The sequence below is a fragment of the Lethenteron reissneri genome, chromosome 28 (genome assembly GCF_015708825.2).
Source record: "Lethenteron reissneri isolate LAM-NWPU_2019-01 chromosome 28, ASM1570882v1, whole genome shotgun sequence".
NCBI classification, from domain to species: Eukaryota; Metazoa; Chordata; class Hyperoartia; order Petromyzontiformes; family Petromyzontidae; genus Lethenteron; species Lethenteron reissneri.
Genome location: NC_083806.1, coordinates 8,170,792 through 8,184,145, shown reverse-complemented (window position 1 = coordinate 8,184,145; position 13,354 = coordinate 8,170,792). Strand labels below are relative to the sequence as shown.

The following is a 13,354-nucleotide window of genomic DNA, read 5'->3' as shown; positions in this document are numbered from 1 at the left end:
ACCTAGCGGGGAGTCCAACTTGGGTCAGCAGGTTCGTTGCGCAACGCGCCAACTACTGCGCCATTGCTCCCCACTGTTCACAAATGCGGCAATTGCCTCTTACCAGCAGTGTCTGTGGCTGCCGTGTCTGTGGTGGCCGTGTCTGTGTCTGCCGTGTCTGTGGCTGCCGTGTCTGTCTGGTAGCCGTGTGTGCCCGTGGTGGTGGCTGTGTGTGTGGTGTCCGTGTCTGTGTCTGCGTGGACGCCAGCTTTGTGAGCTCATGACTCCGTCTCGCCGTGGCTCCCTCTCCCTCCGCCGCCCCCCTCCCGCCCCCCACAGACACTGGACGCCACGACTGACTTCCACCATCACGCTCAGCCTGAGCACATCCTTTTGATGTTTGTCGCCATTTTGGCAGCCAGCCTCCCCACCTCCACCTCCCCCAACTCACCCCGACCCCCCCCCTCCCCCCCCTCCCCCCTCACCTTCTTGCAGTCCTCACAGAGGGCGGCGGCCGAGCCGAGCAGGCCCAGCTGCTCCCCGCACAGCACGCAGCGCGCGGCGCCATCGCCCAGCGCGTTCCGTCTCATGTTCTCCAGCCGCTCCACCAGCCGCCTGCAGTGTCACGGAGGGGAGGGGGGGGTGGGGTGGGGGTGGGGCACAGGCCAGGGTCAGTGGCGAGGGTCATGGGACGGTGGGGAGAGGGGGGGGGTGGCGTCGACCGGGGTCAGTGGGGTGGGCTGGCGGTGCTCGCAACCAAGTGGGGCCGGCGCGCAGGCTGCGGCATGGATACCGCGCAGGAGAAGTTTTTTGGAACGAACTCGGGGAATCGCGGAGACGAGACGCGCCAGCGTCCAACGAGTGCCTCTACCGACGCGGTAAAGCCGCGGTTGCCGAACCGGCAATCTCGCGCGTGCCCTTGCCGTGACGCACGACGGCGGCGGCAAGCATCCCAATCGCGAATTGCAAAGGGGGCCGTGCGCGCCAGCGACTTGAAATCCGCGAGTCCACGACGAGAGGCCAGGAGCTTCCTTCCGTTCGACATTCACGTAGATCACGTGCAGACAAAGCGGGTGGGGGTTACACACACAGTCTCTGTTGAGCGTCGTGCATCTTCAGACCAGTGCTACGCGCACCGCCTGCGTGTCACTAGGGGGTCCCCCCCTCCAGGCGAGACTTGCCCAACATGCGGTGACATAGTCGATACGCAAGCGGTTGTGCCCGGGGCGACGCGACATGCCCGAGAGCGAGTGGAGTCAAGGCTGCGATCGTGAACAGGGCAACGAGAAAGTAACGGGAAAGGGACAGGGGGCGGTCGGGGCGGAAGTCGCTACCCCCCCCCACCCACCCCGCCCCAAGACGGACAAAGAAGAGGAGGGCACGGCGCAAGATGAGCAGCAGCAGCAGCAGGGGGAGAGGAGGAGCGGAAGAAGGAATGGCAGCGCCAAGATGTTTCATCAGGGATGGAGAGGGTGATGAGGATGATGAGAAGGGAGGCAGGAAGGGAGGGTGAGGAGGAGGAGGAGCGTCGTCTGTTTCCACAGCGGGGGGGTGGGAGGTCACGGGGAAGAGGGGGGTTGCAAGTGGAGGTGACCACACGCGGACAAGTGGCGGAGTGCTCGCGACGATCTGGACACCGGTCGACGCGAGCCGTGACGTTTCGGCGAGGGACCTCCAACATCCGCGACGGAGGCGCTCCGCTCCCACGCTTCTTCTTCTACTTCTTCTTCTTCGCTCGCTCACCCGATGCGCTCCTGCTCCAGCAGCTCCATCTTCTCGGCTTTCTCGATGACCTTGTGGATGGCCTCGCGCTCCTCCTCGCTCAGCGTCTCGCTCCTGCGCTGCTTCTCCGAGCGGTGCGTGTGCACCGACCAGCCCGTGTTGAGCCTGCGCCACGGCACGCGACACGCACGCGACACGTGGGCAGCGGCTCACGCCGTGGGGGTACGCGTGCACCTGGGGTGGTACGCGTGCGTTGGCGCGTGCGACACCCAGAGGTCGCAAACGGGTTTTGATTCCTTACCCGTACCCGGCCGCTCCAGGGTCGCAAACTACCTACCCGTACCCTACCCGAAATGAGTGACAAACGGTTACTCACCAGTGACTCACGGCCTACCCGTACCCGTACCCGGCCGCACCAGGGTCGCAAACGGATACCTGTACCTGGCCGGGTACGGGTAGCCGGGTATCGGGTAGGGTACGGGTATCGGGCACCCGGTTGCGACCTCTGGCGACACCTCGAGGCGGGGAGGGGGGGTAAGTGAGAGGCCTCGAAGTGAGACGCGAGGCATCTCGAGTGTGGCGAGTTGTTGGTCTCAGCCTGGGCACCGATGACTGCATGCGGAAGAAAAAAAAAAAAATCCACTCAACTTGGTTTCGTTTTTAATTTGGCTCGAGTCCAACTCCGACAAGAGAAACCGCCAGCTTTATTCACATACCGTGACCTTCGTTTTGCATGTCACGTTAAAATATGTGCCCCTAAGTGTGGATCAACAGATCCGATGGCTCGACCTCAAAACCAGCTCTGTAACCTCAACTTCTGGGGGCTGTTTCGGACCCTAGATGCAGGGCTCCAAATGAAAACTTCCAGCGATAAGAAACATAATTTTGGAAAAAAATAAATTACGGACAATGTGGCCTAGATGGGTTGAGGGCTCACAATGACGGCGAACGGGCGAGGGAGCGAGAGGGGGAAAGAGTGAGCGGGAGAGGGAGCGTGCAGGCGCGGGAGCGAGCGAGACGGTGAGAGGGCGAGCGACGTCAAAACGACTTTTCTCGCTCGAGCCTGCCACCCTTTACCGAAATATCGCAACAATTTTGAGTTAAAGGTCGCCGAGTGAACTCACAGCAGTCTCTCCCCGCACCCGCGCCTTTGAGAGGTGGGACATGGCACGGACAGAAGTCCAGAAATACAAACATGAAAAGGAATCGACCACGACGCGCATAAGAGAGCCCAAGAGAGCACCGTGCCGGTGACGCACAGAGCCTGGGTTCCCATCCGGGTTTTTTGTTTTGTTTCGGCCGCCCGTGGTGGTGGTGGTGTGAGTGTTGGTGGTGTGAGTGGTGGCGGTGTGAATGGGTGGTGATGTTGGTTTGAGTGGTGGGAGTGGTGGTGGTGGTGGTGGTGTGAGTGTTGGTGGTGTGAGTGGTGGCGGTGTGAATGGGTGGTGATGTTGGTTTGAGTGGTGGGAGTGGTGGTGGTGGTGGTGGTGGTGCAAGCGGTGGTGGCTTGAGTGGTAGTGGTGGTGTGAATGGTGGTGCGAGTGGTGGTGATGTTGGTTTGAGTGGTGGGAGTGGTGGTGGTGTGAATGGGTGGTGTGAATGGGTGGTGTGAATGGGTGGTGGTTTGAGTGGTGGGAGTGGTTGTGGTGGTGTGAATGGGTGGTGATGTAGGTGGTGGTTTGAGTGGTGAGAGTGGTGGTGGTGCGAGCGTTGGTGGTGTTGGTGGTGGGAGTGGTGGTGGCGTGAGTGGTGGGAGTGGTGGTGGCGTGAGCGGTGGTGGCGTGAGTGGTGGTGTTGGTGGTTTGAGTGGTGAGAGTGGTGGTGGTGTTGGTGGTGGTGGTTCGAGTGGTGGTGGTGGTGCGAGCGTCGGTGGCGTGAGCGGTGGTGGCGTGAGTGGTGATGTTGGTGGTGGTTTGAGTGGTGGGAGTGGTGGGAGTGGTGGTGATGTTGGTGGTGGTTTGAGTGGTGGGAGTGGTGGGAGTGGTGGGAGTGGTGGTGGTGCGAGCGGTGCAGCTGCAGCGACCGTGGCCGTGTCCCGGCGAGCACTCACTTGGCGCGCAGGGCCAGGTGGCGGTCGTTGGGGCAGACCCAGCGGTCAGCGACGCTGCTGCCGAACACGGCGTCTGTCATGGCGCCCGCCCGCTCGCTCCCTCGATCGCCCTGCACGCGCCGGGGGGGGGGTCAGCGGGTACCGCTTAGACTCCTGCTCCAGAGCCGCGCGAGCACGTTGAGCGTCTGCACGCTCGGCACAGCGGTTACACCCCCCCCCCCCCCCACACTGTCAACGCTCAGCAATTTTCCCGCGGGTCGACCGCGTGGCGGTGGCGGATATTTTTCAAAAGCAGAATCTGCAACGGTTCCTCGGGTTCCCCATTTCCCACGGCCTCACAGACCGCCGGTGGGGCGGGGACCAAAAACGCCGGGGACCACCGACTCGCGCGGTGGGGTGGGGGTTGGTGAATCACGTGCAGGATGGGGAAGTGCGTGTTGCGAGGCGCCCCCCAAACCCGCAAGATGGCGGTCTGAGCAAGTGGGTTCAAGAACCTGTCCGTGTGGGTTCTACAGCATCGGCCCCTTGTGTTGCCGTAGGTTCACTCCGTTTATAACAATGAGTGCCAATTATTGACACGAGTTGAGACGGAGGCGGCTTGATCGCCGCGCGGTTTCACGCGACGCTTGACGCGTAACGATCGGCCGCTGCCCTGAAACCGATCGATCGTCTCGTGCCCCACACCGAGCTCTCGAGCTCCGCCTGGAGCTCCACCCGGGGCTCCACCTGGGGCTCCACCCGGAGCTCCACCCGGAGCGCCACCCGGAGCCCCGCCTGGAGCTCCGCCCGGAGCTCCACCCGGAGCTCCGCCCGGAGCGCCACCTGGGGCTCCACCTGGAGCTCCATCTGGGGCTCCGCCTGGAGCGCCACCTGGAGCTCCACCTGGAGCTCCACCTGGAGCGCCACCTGGAGCTCCACCTGGGGCTCCACCTGGAGCGCCACCTGGGGCTCGCGTGGTTCCCATTTCCTGGCCATCGAGTTACCGGCAGCGGTAGTTCTGTCCCCTTGGGGTATTGTTTGTTTCTCGGCGGATATTTTTCCACACCCACCGGAGTAGTTTGACATGTGCCAAGCGGATGCTGGATGTGGTTTGCCAGGTGTAATTTTTTTTAAAGCTCACTGGTACTATTCAGAAGGTTTGACTAACTATAACTTAACTAACTTAACTGTTTTAATGTAACCAGGTAAGCTGTGTAGCTCTTTTTCAGCGACGTGGCTTATCACGTCGAAATTTATAGCAGTCAATACTATAAACACGCGCCGATTCTAAATGTGGAGGAAAAAACCGGACGCAAACTCCAAATATACAACAGGCGTCAGAGGGTCGGGATCGAACCCACGACCTCCTGCATACCAGGCGAGGAAGTTAACATCTCCTAGCCACCACGGCGTGACTCAAGTAGCCACAGAGTGTCGTGAGACGTATACTGGATGTGGTGTGCCGGGCACACGCCGACCAGGACCGACCCGGTTAGAATGACAGCCACGGTTGCGGTGCTGGTTGCGGCGCCGCTTGCGGCGAGGGCGTGCCGCACGCGCCAACAGGAGGCGCGTGGAACCGGTCAGACGGGAAACCGCTGGAGACCGTGGGTATTTGTGCTCGTTCGGAGCCGATCGCTGGCGGCGGTGGTGCGGAGTGGGAGTGTTAGTGGCCCGAGTTCACGGCCAATACCAGTGATGATGATCTGAACGGTCATGGACCTCCTGTAGGTCGACTCGGCCTCAAATGAGTACTACGCCTGGTGGTGCGTGTAAAACATCACCAGGAGGGAGGCCCAGGTGGCCGGGCGCGGTGCTGGCCACCCGCCCTCCTCGTGTGCCGTGCCGGCCTTCACAGGTGCTCGCTCACAGCACTTTCCCCTTAAAGTCTGTAGAGGCTATACAGGGGATCTTTGTCGTTTGTATCTGGTGATGGTGGCGGTGGTGGTGGTGCAAATCCCGTGTTCGTTCGCGATCGCCCGTGGTTTAAACGCTGGTCCGGCAAAAACAAATTACCCGCACCCCGCTCTCCGCTCCCCCTTGAGCAATTGCATGGCAGCATAGCGTAAACACAACTTGGAGGCTCTGCATAAAGCACGGCATTGCAACAAAGCGTGCATTGTTTTTGTTTCTGGGCTGGAGAACTCGAGTGGCAGAGAAGAGAGGGGATGTCGTGTGTCGGTCGTGGCGTTTTGTTTGACCATACTTCACCGCGCCGGCCATGGAGGGTTTGGTTCGGTGCGGCCAAATAAATTCCCACGTAGGTTCCGCCTACCGGGGAAGATTGCGGGGAGTCTCAACAAAGGCGATATCAAAAGGTGGCGACTGACGGCATCCGTTTGTTTGTTATTTTTCTCTCTTCGTGTTCGTGGCGGCGACATCGTTGTGACCGGGCGGGCCACATCGGGGATGTTCGAGTGAATTCTAGGAAAGCAAAACGGTCGCATTAACGCTGGCCGACGAAACAGGCGCGCTCGGAAATCAAAATGCAAGCCCAGGAAACGGTTGAACGGAAACTCAGGCAAAATTCAACAATGGTCGCGCGGCGCTCGTTCTCGCCCTCCGCCCGCGTGCTGGTCCGCACGATGTTTGGACGTCTTTGGTTCCGGAAGAAGCTCCCCCCCCCCAGGGCGCGCGGGGGGGGGGGGGGCGAAACGTCGGACATCTCAACGAACGGCACCGCCCCGAAGAACGCGGAGGAGGAGAGCCGGACCGCGGCGGCGGTGGTGGTGGTACCTGCGGTGTTGGCCTCGCAGTCGCCCTCCAACAACAACGGAGGGCGGAGGAGCGACGCTCACAACAAAGAGCGAACCGCCGGGTGGCTAAAGCACAGCAAATTGGTACAGTAGGGGGCACAGGTGGTGCATCAGCCAGTCATCTCGGTCATCTCGGTCAGTCGACCCGTGGCAACTGGGTCTGCCCCGTGACCTCCTGCCAGCGGGCGTTCGACACTTCACGTGGCCTCAAGGTGCACTTGGCCTGGCACAAGCGTCGTGGTGACGTCACCGCCACTTAGTGGTGAATGGCGGTTGTTGTTGTTGGCCTCGCAGTGACTCGGAGAGTGAGAAGGCTGTGACTCGGCCCATCGAGACCCCCCCCCCCCCTCGTGAAAATAGTGCCGCTCCGCGTACGGTCGACAGTGGCTGTTACAATGTAGGGACTGGCTCCCTGCCATAGGAATGTGGAATCTGCACAGCGCCACAAGAACCTCAGCGATGAGCCCTGCCCTATTCACGTTTAAGCGTCAGTACGCTTTGTACATTTTGGCTATTCTTGCATGCACTGTATTAGAATTTTGGAATGCCGTATGTTTACAAAGCCAATTTCAGATCTTTTTCGCACGACTCGTATTGTGTGCCGAAATAAAATGTGTTGATCTACATATCTAAGCAAGCTCGGTGACGATGCTGCACTGTTTGCAATGCTGCGCTGTGTTTGTGGTGGTGCACAAATAACAAAAACTCAATTTCAACTCATTTTTCATTAAATACCGTGGTCGAAAAAGGGGGAAATAAATAGATATGATAGGCGACGTTTCGGGCAATGGCCCTCAATCACGGCACATCGTGGGTGGAAATCATCTCTTCTCTTGTGCTTCACGAGACCACTAATGACAGTCACACCGATTTTACACTCGTGGTTCAGATAATAGGCGCCGGTATTGGCCGTGAGCTGCAATTGAACTTGGGTCGCTGGGTTCAGACTTCAGAGTGCAGTGGGATAACCGCTACACTACCACTAGCGCACGCACGCACAAAGACAGAGATCTCCCAGGTAGCCTCCACAGGCCATTGGGGCAACTGCTGTCACCTATGAAGGCACGAGGGGGTGGGTTGGCCAGCAACACGCCCGGCCGCCTTTGTCTCCCCAGTGGCGATGTTTACACACCGCACCAGGTACGCGATGTTAGCACTATGATAGGCCTGGTGGCGGTGCATGGAGTGGTGGGGCCAACACCACTCCCGGCCGCCTTTCTCTCCCCAATTATGATCCATACACACCCCCCCCCCCCACACCAGGGTGCTGTACTCATTTAAGGAGGGCCGATTCAGACAATTCGCAACCGATGTTGGCCGTGGCCTGTAAATATAATCAAACAACGGGCCCCGCGGGGTTCCGCGTAAGCCCGACCGCTCCGCATGCATTTCCGCACCAAAATTTGACCTTTTTTCTTTTCACACTCGAGAATTGACCTTTGCCCTCAACGTGTCCTGCGCTGTAACGCCGCTTGTCCTCTCCCCGGGCGGTCAAGCGACGCCCCGGTTGAATTAGCGATTCAACGCCAACGCCACGCCAGCCCGAGGCTTGCAAGCACGGACCAAGGCAGCGATTTCAATTCTGTGCACAATTTGGGGGAGGGAGGGGGGGGGAGGGTGGCGGTAGGATTAGGGACAAGGAATTTTTTTTTGTTCGTGAACGCTTGCCAATCGCCACGAATCGATTTCACAAGTCCCTGCTCCACACGCGGTGGCGGTGACAAATCCCAATCCCGCCCCCCCCCCCCCGCGTTCGTTTCTAGTGGCGTTCGTTCACCACGGTGGGAATTGAAAGGCGCCTGTGGCACGAAGGTTCCTCCCCGTGCGGCCTACATTACTCAGCACTGCTGGGAGGTGAGTGCAGGTAGCGAGCACCTATTATAAGCAAAGACAAAGGCAAAGGCCCCCCCATCCTGTGTAGCCTTTAACAGACTGTTGGGGCAGGTGCAGTTAGCGAGTAGCGAGAATGAAGCGCATGGGGGAGTGGGATGCGGTCAGGACCGCGCCCCGGGCTGCCTTTGTCTCCCCAGTGCTGCTGTGTTACACACCGCACCAGGGACTGACTTAAGGCTGAGTCGACCTCGTGGAGGCCCAGAGCAAACGAGATCGGCTCATGCGCGGGAGCGAGACGGACCGTAATCTTGGGGGGGTGGGGGGGGGGGCGACAATGTTGGGCGGACGTCTTCATCCAGCAGTGAATAAAACCACGACTGTTGCTGCTGTGAGAATGCTGATGGCGATGATGAATCATCCATTGCTCTCAGGTTTCTCACGGATTAAAACCCCCACCCCCCGGATCCCAAACATACCGTGCGGTGCGCCGGGACACGGCAATCTCCCGTCACGCGGAGCAACGGCAGCCCCCTGCACACGCCACGCGGCAGCCTCGTCGCACAGCCTGCAGCTCTTCACAAACTCGGCGAGTGCGCACTTGAAGGCGACGTCGCCAAGCGACGAGATCCTGCCGAGCGGTTGTCTTCCCCGCACGTGGTCAGACTTGAAAGGGCCGTGGCACGACGGGAAAGACCCCCCCCCCCCCCCTGGTGGAGCCACGGCAGACTTTGGGGGGGCAGGTGCTGTCGAGCGAGCAGCACCTGTGGTGGCCGGCACGGCACACAAGGGGGTTGAGTGGCCAGCCTCCCCCCCCGCCCTCCACAGTGTCGACGGTTACACGTCACGCTAAGGTACTCGTTTGAGGTTGAGTCGACCTAGGGGAGGCACAGGACGGGTTCAGATAATCGTCACTGGTGTTGACGGCCGTGAGCGGGAATCGAACTCGGGTCACCGGGTTCGCAGCGCAGCACGCCAACTAAAAAAATAATGTTACGAAGACAAAGATCCCCCGTATAGCCTGGACAGACTGTTGGGGCAAGTGCTGTTAGCGAGTAGCACCTATGAAGGTCGGCACGGCACACGAAGGGGTGGGTGGCCAACACCACGCCCGGCCGCTTCTGTGTCCCCAGTCGCGATGTTTACACACCCTCACCAGGTACTCATTTGAGGCTGAGTCGACCTAGGGGAGGCACAGGACCGGTTCATATAATCGTCACTGGAGTTGGTGGCCGTGAGCGGGAATCGAACTCGGGTCGCCGGGTTCGCAGCACGCGAACCGCTACACTACCGCTCCCCGCGCACGCACGCACGCACCAAATCATTAGCGTATCAATAACAAGGTGTGGTGGAGGGGTGTCCTGGACAAAATAAACCCAACAACTTGACAACGCACAACCTCACATTGTCCGGCAAGTTCAAGGCTTTCGATTAAGTGAATGGGAAAACCAAGTGAGGTATCGAGTTCCTTGTGTGGCCAAAGCTCAAAAGTGGAACGTAAATGTGTTCAAGCGAGGCCGGCATGGGTTGTCTTGAACGTACGCGTGTGTGGGAGTGGGCGGAGAGGCGACGGCTCACAACAACGAGTGGTGCGCCGGGCAGGTAAAACGCAGCGAGGTGGCAAGTGGGGAGCAGAGGTTGGCGCGTCTGCCAGCCATCCATGGCACACCAGGTCTGTTCCGTGACCTCCTGCCAGCAGCGAGCTTTAGACACTTGACGTGACAGCCTCAAAATGCACCTAGCCTGGCACAAGTGCCGTGGTGACCTGACCGCCACTTAGTGGCGAACGGCGGCCGTTGTTGTTGTTGGTATTGGGGCGAGCGCACCGCACTAGAAACCCCGGCAACCGGAGTTTGATTCCCCGCCAAAGCCAACATCTACGGCGAGTTATACCAAACCCACTCCTCTGCCTACCCCCAACCCTTCACCAATCTGCGCTGACCAATGTGGTGCGAGGTCTGGTAAAAACAAAAACAACCCCTGACCAACATGGCACGGGGGAGGCCTTAATCCACCAGTGGACTGAAAAAAGGCTGGCACTTGAAACATGTGGATAATCAACTTTCATCCAGGCAGCCCTCACCAATTCACCAGTTTGCAAATCGTATGGATTCTCACGACGTGGGATCACGATTCGATGACGCAAGGTTCGTGAATGTCTGTCTCGGCGTTTCCTTCGTGAAATGCCGCACCTATCGCGAAACCGCAAAGGCTCGGCCCGAGACATCACGCGCCCGACTAACATCTGCATGGGTGTAAGTCGGGACGGCATTTGCACCCCCCCCCCCAACAGCCTGCGCGGGCTACACGGGGGACCTTTGCGTGCGGTTGTATTGCGGTCACAGCCGGACACTTTCTTCCCTGCGGAGCCACTCAAGTGAAGCCTCGTAAAGCAACTGTCACTGGAGCCTTTGGGTACAAAAGTGGTCACGTAAAAACACTCATGACTCGCACACGCACACAAAATCGAAGACAAAGATCACCCGTATAGCCTTAACAGGCTGTTGGGGCAAGTGCTGCTAGCGAGTAGCGCCTATGAAGGCCGGCACGGTACGCATGGGGGCAAGTGAGCAAGCACCACACCCGGCCGCCTTTGTCTCCCCCAGTGGCGATGTTTACACACCGCACCAAGTGCTCAAGTAAGGCTGAGTCGACCTAGGATAGGCCCACGACCGGTTCAGATAACCGTCACTGGTGTTGGCCGCGAGTGGGAATCGAACTCGGGTCGGCGGGTTCGCAGCACAGCGCGCTAACTGGTATACTGGCATGCACACACACACACGCACTCGTGCGCAAAGGAACACACAACTCCCATGCAGCCTTTCACAGGCAGCTGGGGCAAGTGCTGCTTTATTGAGGCTTACACAGTGCACAATGGGGTGGTGGTGAGCAGTGCTGTGCCCAACTGCCTTTGTCTCACCCAGTGGCAATGTTTACACACCGCACCAGGTGCTCAAGTGAGGCTGAGTCGACCTAGGGGAGGCCCGGGACCAGTGAGCGGGAATCGTAACGATCAATAACATTCTGCGGCCGTCATTCGTACCACCTCCTCCGTTATTGTCCATTTCGTACGTCCAGCCTCGTTCCTCGCAACGAGGCAAAAAAAAGGGAAATCAAGATTTCTAACAATGAAAGCAGAGCACAATGGTGTCCGATTTGGCGCGGGGATTTGGCACGGAGATCAGAAAGATAAGGGAGTGCACGAAGAAGCGTGCGAAGCGTGCGTGCACGCACGCTTCGGCATTTCCCAGAAACGCGTTGAGTTGGAGAGAACTCGTGCCGAGCGTCTTTGAAGACAGGACAGCGAGGGTTCATGCCAGGACACGTCTGCCGTCCTTTCCCCCCGCACCTCCGATGAGCATGGTCGGCTACGTACGGTGCGAAATAAGTTCAACATACATAGAAACCCACAGAAACCCACAGACACCCACAGAAACCCACAGACACCCACAGAAACCCACAGACACCCACAGAAACCCACAGACACCCACAGAAACCCACAGAAACCCACAGAAACCCACAGAAACCCACATAAACCCACAGACACCCACAGACACCCACAGAAACCCACAGACACCCACAGAAACCCACAGACACCCACAGAGACCCACAGAAACCCACAGACACCCACAGAAACCCACAGAAACCCACAGAGACCCACAGAAACCCACAGACACCCACAGAAACCCACAGAAACCCACAGAAACCCACAGACACCCACAGAAACCCACAGAAACCCACAGAAACCCACAGACACCCACAGAAACCCACAGAAACCCACAGACACCCACAGAAACCCACAGAAACCCACAGAAACCCACAGAAACCCACAGACACCCACAGAAACCCACAGAAACCCACAGACACCCACAGAAACCCACAGAAACCCACAGACACCCACAGAAACCCACAGAAACCCACAGACACCCACAGAAACCCACAGAAACTCACAGACACCCATAGACTCACAGAGACCCACAGAGACACCCACAGGGACCTACAGAGACCCACAGATTGTCACGGTTGGCTACGTACGGTGGGAAAGAAGTTCAACATACTGTACATACATGTCGTTGGAAGGCACGACGGCCGGCGGTCGGAGATTAACACCCAAGGGGGAACCGCGCTCGATTACGATCTCCACCGCGGAAATGGAGCAACGAAAATGATCCCGCGCCGCAGCAGGAGACAGATGGATTGGCGCATCGCGGGGATTGTTAGCGGCGGTGATGGGGGAGGCGTCCATCCAGCAGCGGAGAGACAATGGCTAAACGACGGTTGATGATCGCGGGCGTGAGAATCCACCGCGGTCGACTATCTGACCCGCCCCGACTAGACAGCTGTGGGAAATAAACGACAGACTTTTCGATTTAAAGCTTTCGTGACTGCAGGGATTCGACTTCTTGGTTCTTTCGGTAAAGTCACGTAGAAGGGAAATAATAAAGAAATAAAAATAAAACATAATAAAGTAAAATAATATATTATTTTATTATACAAATAAAACATAATAAAATAATATATTATTCTATTATGTTTTATTTTTTTATTTTTTTATTTCCCTTCTACGCGACTTTACCGAAAGAACCAAGAAAATAAACGACAGACTGTGAACTGTTTTACTCGCCTAGGTAAGGCCCACTGAGCTATGCAGCTCTTATTCAGGATCGACCTGTCACAAATGACAGCTTAACGCAGTGGCTTATCGCGTGGATATTCGTGGCAAATACTCTAAACACGCGGCGATGTTGATTCTAAACGTGGAGGGAAAAACCGGAGAACCTGGAGAAAAAATCCACTGCGACCACGGGGAGAACATGCAAACTCCAAATGTCCAGGCTTCATAGCTCATCGGATTTCTGCAGGATAAAGATTCAATTGTAAACTTTCCCGCTCCATTCCGAATGCAGGCGCTCCCACAGCGAGCTATTTACATGATTTTGCTGCTATAAGTTTCCACGTGATAAGCCACTTTGTTGAGCTATCATTTGTGGGCAGGTCCGCTTCTGAAAAAGAGCTACATAGGGCTCGGTGGGGCCTT

The 13,354-nt window shown here is 57.9% G+C and overlaps 1 protein-coding gene across 6 annotated transcripts in view; it reads right to left on the bottom strand.

Moving 5' to 3' along the window:
* Positions 1 to 13,354, bottom strand: part of LOC133348898 (rabphilin-3A-like) — a 50,979-nt gene that overhangs the window by 19,937 nt on the left and 17,688 nt on the right. For 4 of the 6 annotated variants that reach the window (XM_061561997.1, XM_061561996.1, XM_061562000.1 and 1 more), the window contains 3 exons: positions 3,752 to 3,861; positions 1,723 to 1,866; positions 465 to 594 (listed from right to left, as the gene is read on the bottom strand). In XM_061561997.1, the coding sequence (XP_061417981.1) occupies positions 465 to 594; positions 1,723 to 1,866; positions 3,752 to 3,831 (354 nt within the window). In that variant the 5' untranslated portion in view covers positions 3,832 to 3,861. Of the gene's footprint in view, positions 1 to 464; positions 595 to 1,722; positions 1,867 to 3,751; positions 3,862 to 7,923; positions 8,069 to 8,795; positions 8,944 to 13,354 lie in introns of those variants that run through there. The other 2 variants (XM_061562001.1, XM_061561999.1) reach the window with 2 other exon arrangements.